Here is an 18,827-nt window from a genome sequence, read left to right on the forward strand (position 1 = left end):
GCAAGAGAAAGACACTTGCTCCTGAATACTGTCATGTGGAAGAGAATCAGCTGTGGGCCTTCAGTGTGATGGTTTGGAAGAAATAGAAAAGCAGAGTTATGAATTTGTCATCCAAAACTGGCTTCAGACACTAACTACAGAAATGTTTTTGTGAAAGGCATGCAGTGGCAAAAATCACTTCAGAACTAGGCTGGAAGGTATAAAATGATCATGTGGTGAAACAGCCTGGCTTTGTAGTGAAGAATTACTCTCATACCAAACCTTCCAAATAACTTCAGGGGAAACCAATTTCCTTCCAACATCATACTGCCTGTAAAAAGAACAGAACCAGGCTCTGGGTCATATGGACAGTGCTACACAGACATGAGATTCATTTGATTTACCTCCAAGCATCCCTGCAATGAATAAAACTGTATCAAAAGGTGATGAATGCTTTAGCCAATATGATTAAAAAAAAAAAACAAAAAACAAAACATATCATAATGCTTTCCTGTGTGTTACTGTACTTTGGAAATTAGCTAGGGTTAAAATTTGTTTTGGACAGATTGAAATAGAGCAATGCAGAAATGTGTATCTAGTTGAGACAGAAGCAGTGCTACTAATGCCAGTTTTATTTCCATTCATTAACAACTAGAGTGCTCTAAGATCCTAAGGTGCTTTACATTGCAGTGGAAAAGGTAATTTTCACAGAATCAGATTGCTGTGAATATGCTTTTATTTGTTATTAGTTTAAAGAGATAATGAATGCTTTTCGTGGTTTTGTGCATTTTTACTTAAGTACAACATTAACAAAATTGGTGGGGTAGTTCCATTTTTTTCATTCACTACTACTTTTTTAACAGATAACACAGAAACAGAAACAGAAGAAAAGTTTCAAGTAAAGCATGATCCAGACCTGACATCATAGACCTCATCAATACTGGGTAAAATAATTTAGTGTTTCTTGAAGTCAACACTGGTCAAGGAATAATATTTTTATATTTTTGGCTGGGCAAAGGAGAGATGAAGTGTAATACTGAATGTCAGAAGGTGCCAGTACTTTAGTTGGGAATTATTGTATCTGTCTCAGTTCCCACATATAAGATGTCAGATGTTTTACACTTTCTTATCCAAATACAATACAAAGCACATTTTTCAAATTTGTGAGAAAGTCCTAGAAAAATGTGGCCTAAAATGTGTGATGGTAATCCTACACCTCAGAAGCAGAGCAAGTGAAAGCTGAGGAAATTAGTGTTTATGAACAGCTCTGACAGAGTTGTGTGGAAAAGCATTATTATTCTTGGTAATGCACATACATCTCCAAATTGTAATTGAGCAGGAAAGCTCTTCACTGTGATTGCAATACTGTCTGAGCTTGGGACACTCAGTAAAACTATTAACTGTGATGACAAACTAATCTCCTTTAAAAGTTTTCTTCCTTTTCTTTTCATAAATTAAACTTTTATGAAAAGCCTAGTTTCATTTACAATGCAAATTACAAAGTCCAAATCTTTCTCTTACTCTATTTTTAGCGTCCCTTGTTCCTAAAGATTATATTTTTGTGGTGGTGGAGAGCAATGTTAACAATGCTATCATATCACCAAATCTCAAATGCCAACCCATGTGGTTTGGAGTCTCTGTGCTTCATGCAAAGAACATGGGAGTACTTCTTCCCATTTCAGTTTTTTGGTAATACTGAACCCCAAGTATCTTCCTCATTAAGCAGTGTTTGATTGGTGTAATGTTAAATGAAGCATTGGCATGGGGAGCCTGTGGGTTTCTTCCCTGGCACCATCTGAGTTTTTGGAGCCCAGGCACAGCCTTGGCCCTGCACTGGTGCAGCACAAACACAGCCCAGGACAATGAAGTGATGTGGTGGAAAGCTGCAGGAGCTGACAAACCAGCATCCCAACTGTGCCCTGGGCTCTACAGGCACAGCAGTGGTGCTCTTGTTAAATCAGTGAAGTCTGTGTTGGAGGTATTTGTCATAAATCTGGCAGGATAAAATATACTAAAGGAGAAACTGATTTGTCACGGGGCACACTGCAGGCAGTGAGATATAAAAAACCATCTCACTTGTCTATTAAAGGTCACAAAAATGTTGTCTGAGCAATGGCTGCACAATTTGATGCTGCTGGAGTTCAGAGTTTTGGATCCTTTAGGCCATCTGCTGAATTTATACTAAAATAAATATTTGTTCTAAATTCTGACAAGAGACCACTAGAGCACACATTTAGTCTCATATTTATTGAGAGCAATATTCAGCTTCTGCATGCTTGCTGAATCTAGGCCTAAAGAACAGGAAAATAGAATACAAACTGCTCATAGTTATAATAAGGCACAAGGCTTCAATGAAACTAACTTAATTTTTTAATTTCTTTTACCTAGTCAGAAGCTGCCCCTTCTGAGAGGAGCTGCTCGGCCTGTCTAGAGCTGTGTAATATAACTGTATAAGAGAAGTATCTTCTATACAAACCCTTTTGTACTATTATATAGAAATGTCTACTTTTTCAGCAGTTCTGTGAATTGACCTAATAATGACTGTAGATTTGGATTGTCTGAGTTTACTTTGGAATATATTTTAATGAATAAATTTCATGCAGCGGTGCTGGGGAGATGGCAGGGATTAAAATCAACAGGGACTTAGCTCAGGCTGTCTATATTTTCCAATAAAGCTGAATTTCACTGTACCTGAATGCATCCTAACTTTTCTAATGAAAAATTCCTGCAAAGAGTTCAGTTTGTTTACTTTGGAGAAAAAACCTTCTACATTAATTTTCAGCTATAACTTTAATGTCTCATTGGACAACAATATCTGTATATTTGAGTTAATTTTTCCTATTATATCTATCACAATTAATATGTTTTTCCTAAATAAAAGATAAAATTATCCACTTGATGGTTAGTGTGCATTAATGAGATAGACTGTGAAATGGTCAATATTCCACTGTGTGGATTAGGAACCAACTGAAATGAAACCTCATCATAGTTTGTTCTGTTAATTAATTAATTCCAAGTAGTAAGTACATGTTATATCAGAGTATCACACAGTTTACATATGATGGGTTTGGTCTTACAGTCCTGCCACAGGCAGTAGTTGTGTGGACTTGTGTGAGAGCTTTTCTGCTGCAGGCTGTGGGGAAGCTCTTCTGTTCACCTAGAACTAGTTATGGAAACATGCTACAACCTGCTCTAAGTCCTATTATGTCAAAAACACTGAATATTCTGTGAATATAACAATTAAATAAAGTCCCCTGTGGTCCTGGTTATGTGCCACAACATGTAAAAACATTTTTTTTTTTTTTTCAAATTTGATAAACTGTAGGAGATGTACAGTTCTGGCTATATGATAATCTCTAAAAATGCAGATTATTTGCAAAGGTTTCTATTTTACTGGCATTAATTTGAGATGATTGCACTATGCACAAGTGGTAAATTATGTTCCCTGATGAAGAAATAAAACCTTTGTGATGTTTTTCAAGACTGTCCATGCAGTTATGTCTTTTACAGCAAACCAAGTCCTAGCAGTAATTCTGCAGGCAGGTAGAACATGCTGCAGCATGGTTATGTCCTGCCAGCAGAGAGGTAAGGTCCAGTTGTGCTGTTCAGACTGCAGTCCCCCTCTGGGTGGGGGAGGTGATTGGACCTTCAGGAAAATTTTGAAGCCTTAAATTCAATTGTGTGCAGTGTCTGTTCCATGGGAGCAACCTGAAATTCAGCAGGTAAATTCAGAGCAGCACATTTTGTCATTCTGGAGATAAGGGAGACCCTATAGGACATCTGCCTCTGTTTCACAACATGCAGCTCTCCCACTTGAATACTGGGACCTCGTGCTGGTGGTGGCAGCAGGGGCAGCTCCATGCTGAGGCCTTTTGAAAAAGCTCATCCTGGTCCTACCTCCCTTCTCTCCAGATGGGAGCTGGTGGTGACTGGTGCCTTGCTCCTTCCTGCCTCAGCAGCCAGCCATTCCCAGCCCATGGAATGAGTCCACCTGCTGTACCTCAGCTGCTAACCCAGCCACGTGGGCACTGCCCACATCATAACCACCAGCCCATTTTCCTGCTGCTCACTGGAACAGACGTGCTGAGCCCATGAACCTCCAGCAGTACTTCAGGACCAGGTTTCACACTTGCTTCTGGACATGTTTAGAATGGGGAAATGACATAATGCAGCTTTCCCCAGGTTTCAGCTGGCCTGACTTCCCCTTCTGAAAAGGCAGGATGGTTCACCCCTTCTTTGCTCAGAGCCCTCTTGAGGAGGCATTTCCAGCACAGCTGCCTGCCAGCTGTGCATTGCTGCTGGAGCTGTTAGTGCTCACTCAAAATGAGGGCAGTGCCACAGCAAGGGAACTGGGAAAAGAAATAATTCCAGGGTGTTGCCTTGTCAGGTGTGTAACAGCAGAGTGGCTCTGCTGAAACTCTGTATGCAGGAGCTGAAAGAAAAATTAAGTGAAAGTGTTTTGCTGAAAGGACTGGAGTCTTTACACGGTGGGCATTGTGAATTTTGCTGCTGGGTGGGCAGTACTGCTGAGGGGTTGGCGCTCAATGCTGAAGGCTTTTTGGTTTCAGACATTTTGGGTTATATCCAGTTGAGAGAAATTAGTCTGACAAAATAATTACACCAGTATTTTTACCTTCCAAATATCAATTCAATATTAAGAAATTACCTACAGTCCTAACAGTTAGCAGACTGTTAAGATGTTGACCCTGTATGAAAATCTCACTCATTTTCAAACTAGTAGTACATAAGAGGCCCTAAAAAGACTTTGTTGTACTAATAAAGAAATGAATAAATTAAATTCCAATAACTTACAAGAGCTCTGACTAGTTTTTGTGCCAGCAAGGAAGGTTTGTGGTGACAAAGAAGACAAGTGTTTATTTTCCATGTTTTACTGAACTTTAAAAGCCTGTCCTGTGCAGTGGACCTTTCTCTTAAATGGGAATTTTGTATCCAAGTAGTGTAGGATTCAGGGTGTCCATGGTGGAACTGAGCATCCCTTGGATGTGGCACCCTGCCTTTTCTCACAGCATACCCACCAGCTGAGGTCCAATATCTGTGATGCAGTTGCTGGCCAGTGTTTTCCTCTTGGGAGTTGAAGTTTTCCACATATAAAATTTGAACCTCTTCTTCTTTGTTTGTCCCATCAGAGACCCACAGCCAAGGAAGAGGGCAGGCTCACATTTCTGTGACTGTGTAACAGCTTTGTGCTGTCAGTGACATAAGAAAGGCCTCCCTTGGCTCTGTAATGAACGAAGCTGAAATTTACACTACTGAAAAATCAAAAATTTCATTTTGAACAAAGATTAGGATGGCATTCCTTCCATCTCCTCTTATATCCTGAGAGGTTTGGTACTAGTTTTGGGTGGAGCAGTGCCAAAAAGAGGATAGTCCATTTGCCTAAGAAACTCTTAGCCTCCAACACTACAACAGCCTTGACTGAAACCCATCCTCTGGAGTCCTGTGTGTGCTGTTCCCACTCAGAGCATGGGGCCTTGCTGAGAGCACTGCTGCCAGCTTGGTCTGGAGGACATGGATCTTCTCCATCTCTCTCAAAACGGGATCCTGTGTTCAGATCCAAGCCTTGTTTCCAAAAACATGAATCAGTTCATGAACTCAATAAACTTACATGGTTTGACACTGGCCAGATGCTAGGCACCCAAAAAAGTTGCTCACTTGCCCTCCCCTGCCCCACCTGGGCAGAGGAGAGGGAAAAATTTAATGAAGGCTTCATGAGTTGAGATAAGGACTGGGAGGGAACACTCCAAGGGCAAACCAGGCTTGGCTTAGAGACACAAAGTGAGTTTGTTACTAGCTAAATCAGAGGAGGATACTGAGAAGTAAAGTAAGTCCTTAAACCACCATTTTGCCCCTAACCCCTCCATCCACCAACAGTGCAGGGAGACAGGGCTAGAGGGTTTGGATCAGTTCATCACCTGAGATCATCCCTGCTGCTCAGGGAGAGGAGTCCTGCCCCTGTGAGACCGTGGGCTCCCTCCCATGGGAGAGACAGTTCTTCATGAACTTCTCCAATGTGGTTCCAATCTCACAAGCAGCAGTCCTTCCAAAACTGCTGTGACATGGGTTTCTCTTCCCATGGGGTGCAGTCCTCCAAAGACAGGCTGCTCCAGCCTGGAAGCAGGGCCCTCTCTCCTCTGGGCCTTCCACTGGATCACAGCCTCCTGCAGGCATCCACCTGCTCCAGCATGGACACCTCCCAATGGGCTGGGGGTGGATCTCTGCATCCCCTGTGGATCTCCAAGGGCTCTGGGTGGATCTCTGCATCCCCTATGGATCCCCACAGGCTGCAGGGGCACAGCTGCTTCCCCATGGTCTCAGCATGGCCTGCAGAGGAATCCTGGCTCCAGCACCTGGAGCACCTCCTCTCCCTCCTTCCCCACTGGCCATGGTATCTCAAGGTTTTTTTCCCTCACATGTCCTCTTCTTTGTCTAGGAAAAACTGTGCATGCCCCCCTTTGTTTTGGTTTTTTTCTTAAATGTGTTATCACAGAGGTGTTACCACCATCTCTGCTGGCCCAGGCTTGGCCAGTAGCGTGTCCATCCTCAGAGCCATCAGGGGCTGGCTCTGCTGACATCTGGCAGCTTCGAGCAGCTGCAAGCAGAGCCCCCCTGCTACCAAAAACTAGACTGTGCAAAACCAAAAGAAATTGGCTTGTTCCGATGGGATGTTTCTCTTCTGAGAATTTTCTTTTAAAATCTTGCTTCTTGACACATATTAGACATGTAAGTCATTTGATGGAACACTCAGCAGTGCATCACACAGAGTTACAGGTGGTGTTTCACTGTGAACTAATTCTTCTCGGACATGAAGGCATCTAAAACCTCTCATTTCTCACATACAAGATGAGGAATGAGGAAACAGGAAGGAACTATGAATTAAGAGGCTTCCAGAAATGTACTGTCTGTAATGGAGTTTAAATTTAGTACAAACAATTGTAGTTATGAAATTAGCTGTTATGACAAAGTTTATGGTGTTCTGCATAAGCAGCAGTTATCTGGTGACTAACAGAGCAGAATCCAAACAGCCCTGGATGGATCTTTTTTAATATTTGTGGTTCTGTAATATGCAAGGGACTTCCCTTGCCTATAGGGAAGTCCCCCTGTTAAAATAATAAGAAACCAAATGTAAATGACCATTTACTATTGCACAGCTGCAAGTACCACACCCAAGTTCCAGGGCAGGGCTACGGTCAGTATTTGATGTTTTTAATGTGGCCAGAGCAAGCTTTTGTCTTTACAAGCTAACAAGGGCATTGGGCTGATCCTGTGCCAGAGCTTGCTGCTGCTGCTCAGTGGGGAGAGCCCCTGTCAGCTCTGCTGTGGGTTGGGGCTGCTGCCTGCCAGGGTCAGGGAACAGGGTCCTGCCTCTGCCTGAGGCATCTCTGCTCCTGGCTGGGTTTGCTCTAACACCCAGCTCATGGCAACGAGCTGGCCTGCTGGGGACACTGGCTGCCCTGGGCACAGGTTTGCAGAGGGGATGGAGCTGGCTGGAGCTGGGCTCCTCCAAGGACCCTTTGGAGAGCAGGGCCTGGCTCTGCCCACCTCTGGTGCCCACTGTAATTGAGGTGCCCTTGGTGGGGACAAAAGCGCTCCTGGGTACACCTTTGCTTGCAAGCAGTGTGGAATTGATGCCTGCAGCTCTCACCTCCCTTCAGGTCTTTCTGCTCAGGGCTGAGGATGGAGAAGGAGGAGGACATGCAGTGGGTGCACTGGCATTTCAGAATGGCTTAGCAGGGACTTTCCTGCTCTCCCAGCAGGGTTTCCCTGTGCCTGGGGTCCTCTCCCATTCAGCCCTGTGCCCCGGTAAGGTGGTGAGCAGGGCTGGGACTGACTCAGGTCCTTGGGTCTCCTCAAGGGAACCTTTTGGTGGCAGATTTTGAAGAAGCTGCAAGTGACTGAAAGGAAATGGTGATGCAAGGGGAGGGTCTCTTGCACACTGAGCCCGTGGCTGCCCCATCCTGGCTGTGCTATGTCCCAGATTCCCCACCTGCCAATCCCCCACACACAGGCAGTACTGCCATTCCTGGGGCTCAGGGAGTGCATTACATGCTCCATTCAGCCGTTCCAGCTCTGATAAGAGAGGGTGAAGGCGCCTCTGGCTGTCATATCCAATATCCAATATCCAATATCCAAATCCATATCCATTTCCATTGTCCTTGACCCCTGTGCCATCACGGGGCAGCATCAGCAGTCAGGGGAGTCCTTTGGATGTCCGGGCAGTCAGCCTGGCCCTCACCCTTCACTGTCCTCTGCTTCCAGAGGTCCCTCCAGGCTATCCCCGAGGCCTCCCCGCTCAGCTCCTCCGCAGCCCGGAGCCGCTGGAGGGGCTGGGCTGGGCTGGGAAGCCCCGGCTCGGTACAAACCACAGCGAGTGAACAATTACGGGTGCGATTGCAGCGGCAGTTCCGCTTCCCCAGGGCTTTAAGAGCGAGGGCAGAGGGGAGGGGACAGCCCGGCCAGGCAGGAGCAGGGTCCGGAGCAGAGCACTGCGGGCAGGAGCAGAATGGGGGACGCCTTCATCCGGCACATCGAACTGCTGGGCTACGAGAAAAGGTTTTTCCCCAGCCAGCACTATGTGAGTACTCAGCAGCGCTCTGGCTTGTGAGGACTGGCCAGGGTGAAAGCCCTGGCCAGCAAATGTTCTGAGGTAAATGTGGCTGAGAGCCTAAACGCTTCCTTTTAAGGGGGTCATGGCTGATAACATGAGCTGCAGGCAGCCGGAGACTAAACTGTCCTGAACACACAAGACTTCAGGCACCTCCTTTGCAAGCCATTGGCTACTTTGCAGTCTTGGAAAGGGCTTTTTCCTCTTTGTTTCCCCCCACCTGCATGGTTCTGTCCCCTCTCCATCCATTCCAACTCCCCTAGTGCTCAGTTTATTTGCTGGCAGGCAGAACTACTTGCATTGGGGTGGTGGAAGGAAAACATTCAATTTTATCTGAAGCTGGACCATCCATAGGGCTCCTCGGGCACAGTGGGGAGTGGTGTCTCACTTGCCTGCAAAACTGCAGCCTCTGCTTTGCTCCTCAGGTCTACATGTTCCTGGTGAAGTGGAATGACCTCTCTGAAAAGGTCGTCTACCGCCGCTTTACTGAGATATACGAGTTCCACGTGAGTCCCCCCAGGACACATAGGCTTGGGGTGGGGAAAAGGGAGGGTGAATGCCATCTGAAATTGCCTCAAAGCAAACCACGTTCAAAAGAGGCTCCTGGGTCCAGTTCTTCAATCTCTTTTGGCCCTGGAAGGTGGGAGCCAATGGCTCTGAGTCCCTGGACACACAGTGCCGAGGTGTGGGATCCAGCCAAGACATGCTAGTGGCAGCAGGGCGAGCACCAGGAAAGGAGCCAAGCTAGGGGCAGAGGAGTGGGTGTCACAGCGTGTTCCCCTGGTGCCATCCTCACTGTTGTGCCTGGCTCTGCTCTGCAGAAAGCGCTGAAGGAGATGTTCCCCATTGAATCCGGGGACATCAACATAGAGAACCGGATCATCCCGCACTTGCCAGGTGAGGGACAAGGGGGGTGAATAGAAACTGCAGCTAGCTGGGGAACTCCCTGGTGGGTTGAGCTGTGCTGGCTGCCTCTCAGACAGGTGGGTGGTGCAGCATTTCCTGTACACCAGGCTTGAAATCAAAACCCCAGTAAGATCTGAGCAGTGGCAGTGGTTCTTCCCAAGACCAGCAGCCCTGCAGACCCTGTCCTTGCTCTCTAAAGGCATCCCAGAGGCACGTCCAGAAGAGTCAGCTGTGACCCCTGTGACCCCTGGCTGGTGCAAAGTGTCTGGCTTTCGGGAGGCTGAACTGAGTGGAGCTGAGCTGAGCCCTGTGTTGGTGACACCATCACTGGTGTTGGCTCAATGCCCTCATGGCAACACAGATACTTTGTAAGAGGAAGCAATGCAATATATCTACAGTGACAGAGAATGAACCCCTGATCCGAACAGCTGACACTTTGTCTCCAAGCAAGATGTTAGAAAGCATGTTAGAAAACTTCCCCATTTTATTTAATTTCCTACTTTAAAGGAAGCAGAAGGGAGTCTGAAAAGGAGCTGCAATTGTGGTCAACATCTCTGGAGGAGGAGCAAGCCTGCACTAAGCAGTGTGGGTGCCAGTCTGGGGGGGCTCCACTGCAGCTGGACTAACACCAACCACCGTGCTGGGCCTCTTTCATCACGCTGCCCCACGGTGCTGGGGCTGGTCAAAGCATCCTTATTCCCTCTGGGGAACTGAGAGCACTGAGGAGCAGACAGGTGTCAGACTGCTTGGGGGACATGGGTGCCACTGACCACACAAAAACACCTCCCACCATGTGGTTCAACACTGCTCGGGGTCAGGATTGCCAGCAGTGTTTTAGAGCTCTGGAGGCAAGAGCACCATAACCAGGTGGGTGGGAGGATAAACATCTCTCCTCTGACTGCAGGCTGGTCCCCTGAGCCCCTCTTGGTGCCCTGGTGCCTCTGCTGTATTTGTGGCCCAGGAGTTGGGCTTAGTCTGAACACACGTGTAGGACTTACCCTAAAAATGAAATATGGTCAAACAGGATCATTGCTGGGCTTGTATGAGCTGTGTTCCTACAAAGCTTCACCTTATTGGCACAATGCAGCCATGCAGCACCCTGGGGCCAGACCCACTTCTTTGCCAGGCAAAATTAATGATTAAGAGCAGTGTGCTTGGGAAAGTACTAAAAATAAGGCATTCTGTCTGCTTTTTCTGAGCCCTTTTCCCTCTCCCCAGCCCCAAAGTGGTTTGATGGGCAGCGCTCAACTGAGAACAGGCAGGGCACACTGGCTGAGTACTGCTACACACTGGTGAACCTGCCCCACAAGATCTCCCGGTGCCTGCATGTGGTCAACTTCTTCAAAGTCCGTCATGATGACATGAACCCTGTCACAGACAGCCAGTGAGTCCAGCTGCCTGCTATTTTGAGGGAAATCTGCGTTCCTGGCCTTGGATGCTGGCAGTAGCCTGCAGGGAGGGTGCTGATGGATAGGGCTGGTTTGCATTGAGCTGCCTTTGCTCTGACCTGTCTAGGATCAAGAAGCCTGAGGTCTTCCTCCTGACAAAGGATTCCAAGAAAAGCCTGACTGGTAAGAGGTCTCAGAGGGCTTCAAGTGGCTGCCTCAGCAGCAGCAAAGCCTGCTGGGGAGAGAGGTTGTCATTCCATGGCAGATACCCTCACTAAGAACATGGTTGCTATGCCACTGCTGCAGCTGTGGGGAAGCCGAATCCTTAGGGGAGGAATTAGTCATTGTCCTGAAATCCAGTTGGTTTGGGGTTGAAAGAGGCTGGGAGGGCCCTTTGGGCTGTCCTAGGGCTGCTTTTGGCCTGCCTGGAATAGGATGTTTCTGGGTTGGGGGCTGGAAGAGGGAACATCTGTCACTCCTCTCATGCAGACATCACGGGCCCCATTGTCCTGCAAACGTACCGAGCCATCGCTGACTATGAGAAGAGCTCCACGTCTGAGATGGCTCTCAAGGCTGGGGACATGGTGGATGTCGTGGAGAAGAGTGAGAATGGTATGTGTCCACCCCCCAGGAGAGCCCCTGAGGGCCAGCCCACTCCCTGGCACAATTTCAGCAGGAATGAGTATTGCCCTTTCAGCATGTGAGCTAGTTATGGCAGTGGAGGCTGAGGGTGAGGGGCAGTTCTAGAAAACTGGGCAATATCCTGGCCATGCCTCAGCCTGTCTTCCTGCCCAGCAGCAGCACGATGAACTGGTCAAGTTCTCTGGTTGCACCATGTCAACAGAGATTGGCCCCAGCACTGTCCCTTTGGTCCAGGACATGGAGATGCCTGCACCTGCCCTGGCCAGGACAGACCTGGTGCCAGTCCCCACAACACTCTCTGCTCTTGCCCATGGTTGCTTTCTTTGCAGGCTGGTGGTTTTGTCAATTGAAGAATAAACGAGGCTGGGTACCTGCTGCCTATCTGGAGCCACTGGATGGTCCTGATGAGTCTGAAGAGCAGGAGCCTAACTATGCAGGTAAAATGTTGGGGTGACCAGGGGGTGTGTGTGTGTCAGAGCACAGCCTGCTGCAGCTCTCCACTGTGATGGCTGCAAAGCTGGGCAATTCAGACTGAGCAGGATCACTGCAGAGAGATGCTGCTGTAGGAACTGCCAGGAGGGATAAATCTCACGGCTTGGTGCCTCAGTGTCAACCTTGGGAGCTTCCCATGACCTGCAACTCAGCATTAGATTTGTGTTTTGGCTGATCTTTACCCAGTGGCCATGCTGAGCTGGCTGGGTGAAGGCTGAGGTGCTGGGTTAGCAGAAGAGCATGGTGCAGCATCCAAATCAGGCAGAGGCATTCACAGTGCTTCACCTCTGTGCTGTCCTTATCAGGGCCTGGCCCTGCTCCCTGTCCCCTGCACTGCCCTGCTGTGACAGGAGGGCTTTATCACGTGGAACAGAGGAAGGATCCTGCAGACTTGTGCCCATTGCTCAACAGGCTTCAGCTTTGAGGGTTTCACAACACTGGAAAAGGCTCTATTAGCACAACACTTCCTTATTTCACCACCTGAATTCTGAACACACTTTCAAGCAGAGATAGGAGTGCTTCCTCTGCACCCAAAAGCTTTCTTCTGGAGAGATGGTGAAGGGGCTGGGATGAGCCATGGGTAATGACAAGACTGGGGGAAGTCTGAATCCAAACCTGAAGCACCCCGAGTATTGCCTAAAATGTAGGGTGCCTCCTCATGCTCTGGTGCCTCCTCTTCTCTGTGGCTGGGGAGGTTCAGCCCCCATCCCTGAGGTGTCAGCATGTGATCCACCATCCCCATTTCATGTGTAGGTGAAGCGTACGTGGTCCAGAAAAGCTACACTGCTGTGGAAGAGGATGAGCTGACCCTCAAGGAGGGTGACACCATTGAAGTCATCCACAAGCTCCTTGATGGCTGGTGGGTCATCAGGTGAGAGATGTCATGAAGAGCTCAGGTGAGAAGCACACAGGCAGAGGGAAGGGACATCCATGGTGCTCCACATCAGGGCTCTGAAAGCCAAGGTGCCTTTGGTGCCACTGCCTAGCACTTCCTTTTGCAGGGCTGCTCCTCAGAGTCTGTTCTTTGCCAAATCTCAAACATTTCAGCTGGAGATTCCTCTCCTGAGAGCTTCAGAAATATCCAAGAAGGAGGCAGATGGAAAAAAAACCCCATATATCTATTATTTTGCCTCTAATTGTTCTGGCACATTTTGCTTTGCAAAACCTCAACTTTCATCCCAGCTGCAAAGAATATTCAAGGTAGCATGGCACCAGCAAGGGACAGGCCTGAACCATGAGTCATGGAAGGTGTGAGTTGGAAGAGTTCAAGGCCAGGTTGGACGGGGCTTGGAAAAGTACTTCCCCTATTCTAGGGGAAGGTGTCCCTGCCTGTGGCAGGGTGTTGGAATGAAGTCCCAATCCATTCTGGGACTCTGTGACCACCCACAAGAATGATCAAATCTCTCTCCTGAACTGAGGAGGTGGTTGCAGAGCCATGACTGCAAGTGATGTTGCTTTGTGTTGCACTGCAGGAAGGATGAGACCACAGGTTATTACCCCTCCATGTACCTGCAGAAGGCTGGGGAGGTGAACACCTCTGTGAAGAGTGAGCTGAGGAACCGGGGTGCTCCTCCGCGGAGGTAGGAGAAGCTCTGTGCAGAGGGCAGAAGAACATCTCCCCCTTCCTTGAGGGAGATGAAATTAAACCAGACAGGGTTTTGTGGTGTCACCTGCTTGCCCTGTCAGTGAGGAACTGCCTGGAGAAATGTAAGCAGGGCACAGACAGAGCAGGGCTGTGCTCCCACCAGCTCTGTGCTCCCCAACTACCACAGGCACCCCAGCATTGCTGATGCAGGGCTCCAAGATCCTTGCTCCAACAGATCCACCCGTCAGGTGCATTTCTCCTTGTCCTTCTGCAAAGTTTCTTTTCTGGGCTAACCTTGTTTAATTTTCAAATTGGCCATTTTCTTGCTTCCTACGTGTGTGCACTGAATCTTTCAGAGGCAAGGAGAGATTTGACTAAATGGAGCTGCCAAGTGGCCTAATCTAATGGAAGGATTTGAGCTAATGCAAGGATTTTATTTTGATTAAAAAATAAAAAGCAATAATAACTCATTAATTCCAGTGCAAAGACAATGGCTAAAAAGGGCTGAATTTGCTGCTGTCTCTTTTCTGCAAGATGACACAGGCCTGCTATAAAATCTCTCCAAATCCAGTTTTGCTGGAGCATGGATTGAATGCGAGACAGTGTAAAATGGTCCAGATCCACCTATTTGACCACAGAGATGTTTGCTGGTAGCCTTGGGGGAGATGAGGTGGCCTGTTCCAAGGACAGTGGCTTGTCCCCCTGCATTGTGACTGCTGCCTCAGTGGCACTGGCAGCCAGGCCAAGCCTGTTGTCAATGTGGTGACCTGCTATGGGCAAGAGCTTTGCTGTGACTTGGGCTATGTGCTCAGACCAGGAAGGGGCTGAAGGCAGAGAAGCACATTCCTTTGAGAAGAGCAGGAGGACAATGCCATGGGCTGGACATCAGGAACCACCTCACTCCTGCCATGGCACTGAAGACAAAGCAGAGGCCTCTGTGCCTGCCCAGGGACAGTCCCCAGTGCTGGGGTTTCCCCTGCAGCAGCCCCAGGCTGCTCAGCCTTTCACTTCTCTCAGTAGTTTCTCTCCTGTGGGTTGAACACCGCCCATCTGGGTGCACACTGACACCTGCTCCATACTCCATTCCCCTGTACCTGACCCTTGAGCCTCAGGGAGCCATGCCAAGCCCCACAGCAGCAACCTCAATTTTGTGGCCGGGATAGGTGCTGTATGTTCATTCATCAAAGAGCTATAGATCACTTCTGGGGCTTTCTTGGATAAACCTCATGCCCATCTCATCCTTCCAGCCTTGTGCCCAATCTTCCTCACCAATCCCTATCATTACTACTTGTGCTCAGGGCTCACCCTTCAGTGTTTGCTTGCAGAGCACCATCCAGCTGCCTCTGAACACATCGTACATTGTGTCTCACTGGTGGCTGCCTCAACGGCTGGCATCCACCAGGCAAAACCCAAAAGCAGAAACTGGGGCTTGGGTAAAGCAGAGGAGGAAGTGTGGGGAAAGGAGGTGTGTGGTGTGAGAGCTGCTGGCATGAAAACTGAAAGTTTTGTTTCTCACTCCTTGCAGATCCACCATCCGGAATGCGAAGAGCATCCACAAGCAGGGCCGGAAGCAAATCAGCCAGGAGACCTACAGGAGGAACAGCAAGAAGTACATCCAGAGCCAGCGGAAAATACGGGGGAATTCCCAGAACAAGGCCAATGTCATCAGTAAGTCTCAATGGAACTGGAGTCCTGCAGGCATGACCCATGCCCCCCACCACTGCTGGCAGCTGGAGCAGGATGGCACACTGAGGTCACACCACGCCCACCTGCCCTTTTCCCATGGGGAGGGAGTGTTTCTTTCAATGAGTTTTCTGACCCCTGGCTACAAGTCAGACAGAGCAGAATATGGTCCTGGAAGAGGTCAGCCCACATTTGAAAGCTGTGCTTTCCTTTGTTGCTAACCTCCCCCGTGCTGCCATGACCACTGCAGTTGCCATGTGTGTTGGCTGTCAGCAGAGCCCCCAGAAGGAAGTGTTACATGAAGAACCATAGAATTATAGAATTTGGTTTTGGTAGGAAGGGACCTTAAAGACCAATTCATTCAAAGCTTCCACTTGATCAGGTTGCTCCAAGCCTCATCCAACCTAGCCTTGAACACTTCCAGGCACAGGGCAGCCACAGTTTCTTTGGGTAACCTGTGCCCCACTACCTTCACAGAAAATAATTTTTTCCTAATATTTAATCTAACCCTGGCCTCTGACAGTGTGAAGCCACTCCCTCTTCAGGCCTTCTTCATGAAGAAGGAGAGAGATAGTCATCATCCTTTAGATCTGCTAGTGCCCATGCAGTATCCATGACCTTCCCAGAGTTAAGATGGGCAGACCTGATGCAGACCTAGAGACAGGCTTTCCCTGAGCACAGCTCCCAGCAGGGCACTGCTGGGTGCACCCTGACACCACGACCTAAGGAAGACCCATACATGCAGCAGGGACAGGAGGAGAGGCAGGAGCTTTGGTGGCCATGATGTAGGAAGCTGCTGAATGTTCACGAGGGTGGTGTGTGGTGCAGAGCTCTGACCCATCTGTTGTTGCCTTAAGATTAAGGCGTGACGACCTGGTTCCAAGGAACGCAGCACGACGACCCACTCTGTTTGGGTCGTTCGGGCCAAGGACACGCAGACATCAATATGACAGATGGTCCAAGAGCACTTTATTGGTTTTCTCCTCGGTATATATACCCTTGGTTCTCCTTCTACTTTCTGGGGTCTAACTTTTGGCTTTTATGGTTAGTGAGGAAACTGTGTAGAGGCCATGTTAGGAGGGGTTACATTCTTGGCCTCTTTTCCTGTGGCTATCCCTTATCTCTGGGAGTCAGGGGAGAGAGAGGGGCCCTATCAGGTTTCCGTGACAGCTTGAGATCTTCCGATCGCCTGTCCCTATTCTCTCTGCCACAATCTGTACATCTTCTTTACTTGCAGTTGAGAAAAATGAGCCGGAGGACAACAAGCCCAAGGCTCAGCCTGCTGTTCCTCCCCGTCCCAGCAGGGAGCTCATCCTGAACCGCTGCACGGAGAGCACATGGAGGAAGATCCTGTGAGGATCCTGTGAGCCCCCACACCAGCCACCCAAAGCTTCATCTCCTCCAGCTCCTGTGCAGCTAGGCTTGGAGCTGGACAGGGATCCAGGTGGCTCTGGCAGCCACCACAGGCCAGGGAGGCTGCGGCCACATCAGCCCAGCCCAGTGCCCTTCCTCATTCTCCACCTCACCCACGGTGTCCTGAGAGCACTCTGAGGAGGGACCAGCCCTGCTCTACCAGCTCCTTATAAACACCAAGTCCTTGTCTCTACATGCCCTGCTCTGAAAAATGTGTATTTTATGATTGGCTTTTCACAAGTATTAAAATGAATATTGAATGTGTTATGTTAGAAAGTTATGCCGTATTAATTTTCTTAAGTAGTGTGTTAAGTATAGTTTTAGGTTATAACATAATGTTAAAATAGAAACTATGTTGTGAAAGATTGTAAGAAAGGACTTGCAGCAGATAGCAGCCACAGGACACCTAAATCTTTCAGAGAAAGGGAATTTATTGCTCCCTTATCAGCAGAAAACTAACTTCTTCCCACCTCGCTCAGACATGAAGACGGCATGAGGATTAAGAGGAAGAAGTTGACAGTGACCAGACAGAATCCTGTGTTTGAATGGAATTTATGCATCATGTCTGAGGTGTATGAATATGCAACAGGTGATTGTTTTTAAGGGTTAATCCTCTGTTAAGAGGGGTCCTTTTTCAGGCTTGTGTTGCCCAGAAAAAGGTACCTGGACATCCGTATCTCTTTGTTTTTAGTGTCTCATATTGTCCTCATCTCAATTGTTCAAATTTTATTACTCTAATTATATTACTATTTTTATAACCATTTTATTACTTTTAAAATTTTAAAAACAAGTGATTGGCGTTTTTCACGCCTTCTATTACCTCTTTGTATTTTGAATTATTTTGGTGGTTTTCATCAATAAAGGGGAGACACTTGATAGACCCTGAGGAGCAGTGTGGGCATGGCAGCAGGAAAAGTGCTCCTCCAGGTGGATATTGTGCAAGGGACTCCTCCCAAAAATGCTGGCAGTGAGGAAATTTAGCTATGGGGATGAAAGGCCAGCAGCTTCTTCCTGGTGTTATAAATAAGAAGCTTCACTAGGCCAATACTCAAGCAGCAATCAATTTATTAATTAATATGGTAAAGTATGAGCAATACAGCAGTGGGTACAGTGGGGGAAATTTTCCCTCCAACTGCACGCCGATAGTTGGGGCTTACAGATATTTATAGGGGTTTTCATAAGCTTTTTCAGCAGTTTTTATTCCCAATTTTTACATCATAATTCTATACACTATTGTGATTTAGTTTTTCTCAGAATGTATCTCAGAAAGGAGTGGTTGTTATCCTATTGTAAAGGTTTCATACCTTCTTGGCGATTTCTCATGGGCAGTTCCTCACAGCACTGACTCTTTCTTCTTCTCAGCACAGCCAACAAACTCCATCTCATATCTCCACCAGCCAACCTGCTCTTTTATAATACCCCTCTTAACCGGATCCAGCTGTGGCCTATTAAGGGCAGGTTTGTTCTTAATGCTTGACAATTGGCACAGCTGTAACTCTTTAGGGGTGAGATTACTTTCACCACTATCTCTAAGTCTCCTACCTCCTATCTATCCACAAGGGGTATCCCCAGATGGTGGGGTCCAGCTTCTGAAAGAAGAGAGAAGTCTCCCAGCTGGTGAGGTCCAGGGTCCAGATGCGGGTCCACCTTTTAATTGCAAGGACTATAAATCCCATAACAGTGATGTCCAGCTTCCCTTGGTGGAAACTATCAATCCTGGAGTTGATGTTCATCTTCCTTTCTCAAGCTGCTTTTCAATATTTTGTTAAGGCATTGAGATAACCATGTTTCCTTTTTACATATTCTAAAGCTATAGTTTCAAACATCCTTACTACAAGCAATCTAAAATTATACTTCAAAAGCTTATTATTGCAAAACTCTTTTTTAGCTAGAAGCAGAAAGTTCCTGTGAAACAGCAACATCCTTAAAGCTTTAATTCGAATGCTCCTAAATCAGCTTAAGACTTATAAAGGTTAATTGCAAACAAAGGATAGCCTCAAAGGCCTTCTTCCATGCTTTACTTCCTCAGTTATTGTCTTTATACCTGTCCCATGGTCAGTTCCCACACATATCCCAATCACAGATACCCAGGTGGCCTGTAGGTACCTGACACGAA

General features: G+C 47.7%; 2 protein-coding genes across 11 annotated transcripts in view; both read left to right on the top strand.

Annotated features, from left to right (window-relative positions):
• GTF2I (general transcription factor IIi) overlaps positions 1-2,873 on the top strand; it is an 83,405-nt gene extending 80,532 nt beyond the window's left edge. For all 10 annotated transcript variants that reach the window (XM_064394338.1, XM_064394344.1, XM_064394341.1 and 7 more), the window contains 2 exons: positions 843-923; positions 2,368-2,873. In XM_064394338.1, coding sequence (XP_064250408.1) covers positions 843-907 — 65 coding nt within the window. In that variant the 3' untranslated portion in view covers positions 908-923; positions 2,368-2,873. The remainder of the gene's footprint in view (positions 1-842; positions 924-2,367) is intronic.
• A 3,837-nt stretch (positions 2,874-6,710) lies between these two features.
• On the top strand, positions 6,711-18,739 carry NCF1 (neutrophil cytosolic factor 1). Its single transcript, XM_064394352.1, has 11 exons — positions 6,711-8,572; positions 9,028-9,108; positions 9,424-9,499; positions 10,727-10,892; positions 11,024-11,079; positions 11,386-11,508; positions 11,868-11,975; positions 12,784-12,901; positions 13,503-13,610; positions 15,141-15,283; positions 16,536-18,739. Exons 1-11 carry the CDS (start codon positions 8,501-8,503, stop codon positions 16,652-16,654), a joined length of 1,170 nt encoding a protein of 389 aa, XP_064250422.1. The 5' UTR covers positions 6,711-8,500; the 3' UTR covers positions 16,655-18,739.
• Positions 18,740-18,827: the final 88 nt, after the last annotated feature.

This window comes from Passer domesticus, chromosome 19 (assembly GCF_036417665.1).
Source record: "Passer domesticus isolate bPasDom1 chromosome 19, bPasDom1.hap1, whole genome shotgun sequence".
Taxonomy (NCBI): domain Eukaryota; kingdom Metazoa; phylum Chordata; class Aves; order Passeriformes; family Passeridae; genus Passer; species Passer domesticus.

What these genes read in the sequence shown, in the direction of transcription:
- NCF1 (XM_064394352.1), top strand. Translation starts at nt 8,501, where the DNA reads ATGGGGGACGCCTTCATCCGGCACATCGAACTGCTGGGCTACGAGAAA. An exon ending in CGTGGAGAAGAGTGAGAATG is followed by an intron (nt 11,509 to 11,867) that starts GTATGTGTCCAC and finishes CTTTCTTTGCAG; the next exon opens with GCTGGTGGTTTTGTCAATTG. An exon ending in CGGGGTGCTCCTCCGCGGAG is followed by an intron (nt 13,611 to 15,140) that starts GTAGGAGAAGCT and finishes CACTCCTTGCAG; the next exon opens with ATCCACCATCCGGAATGCGA.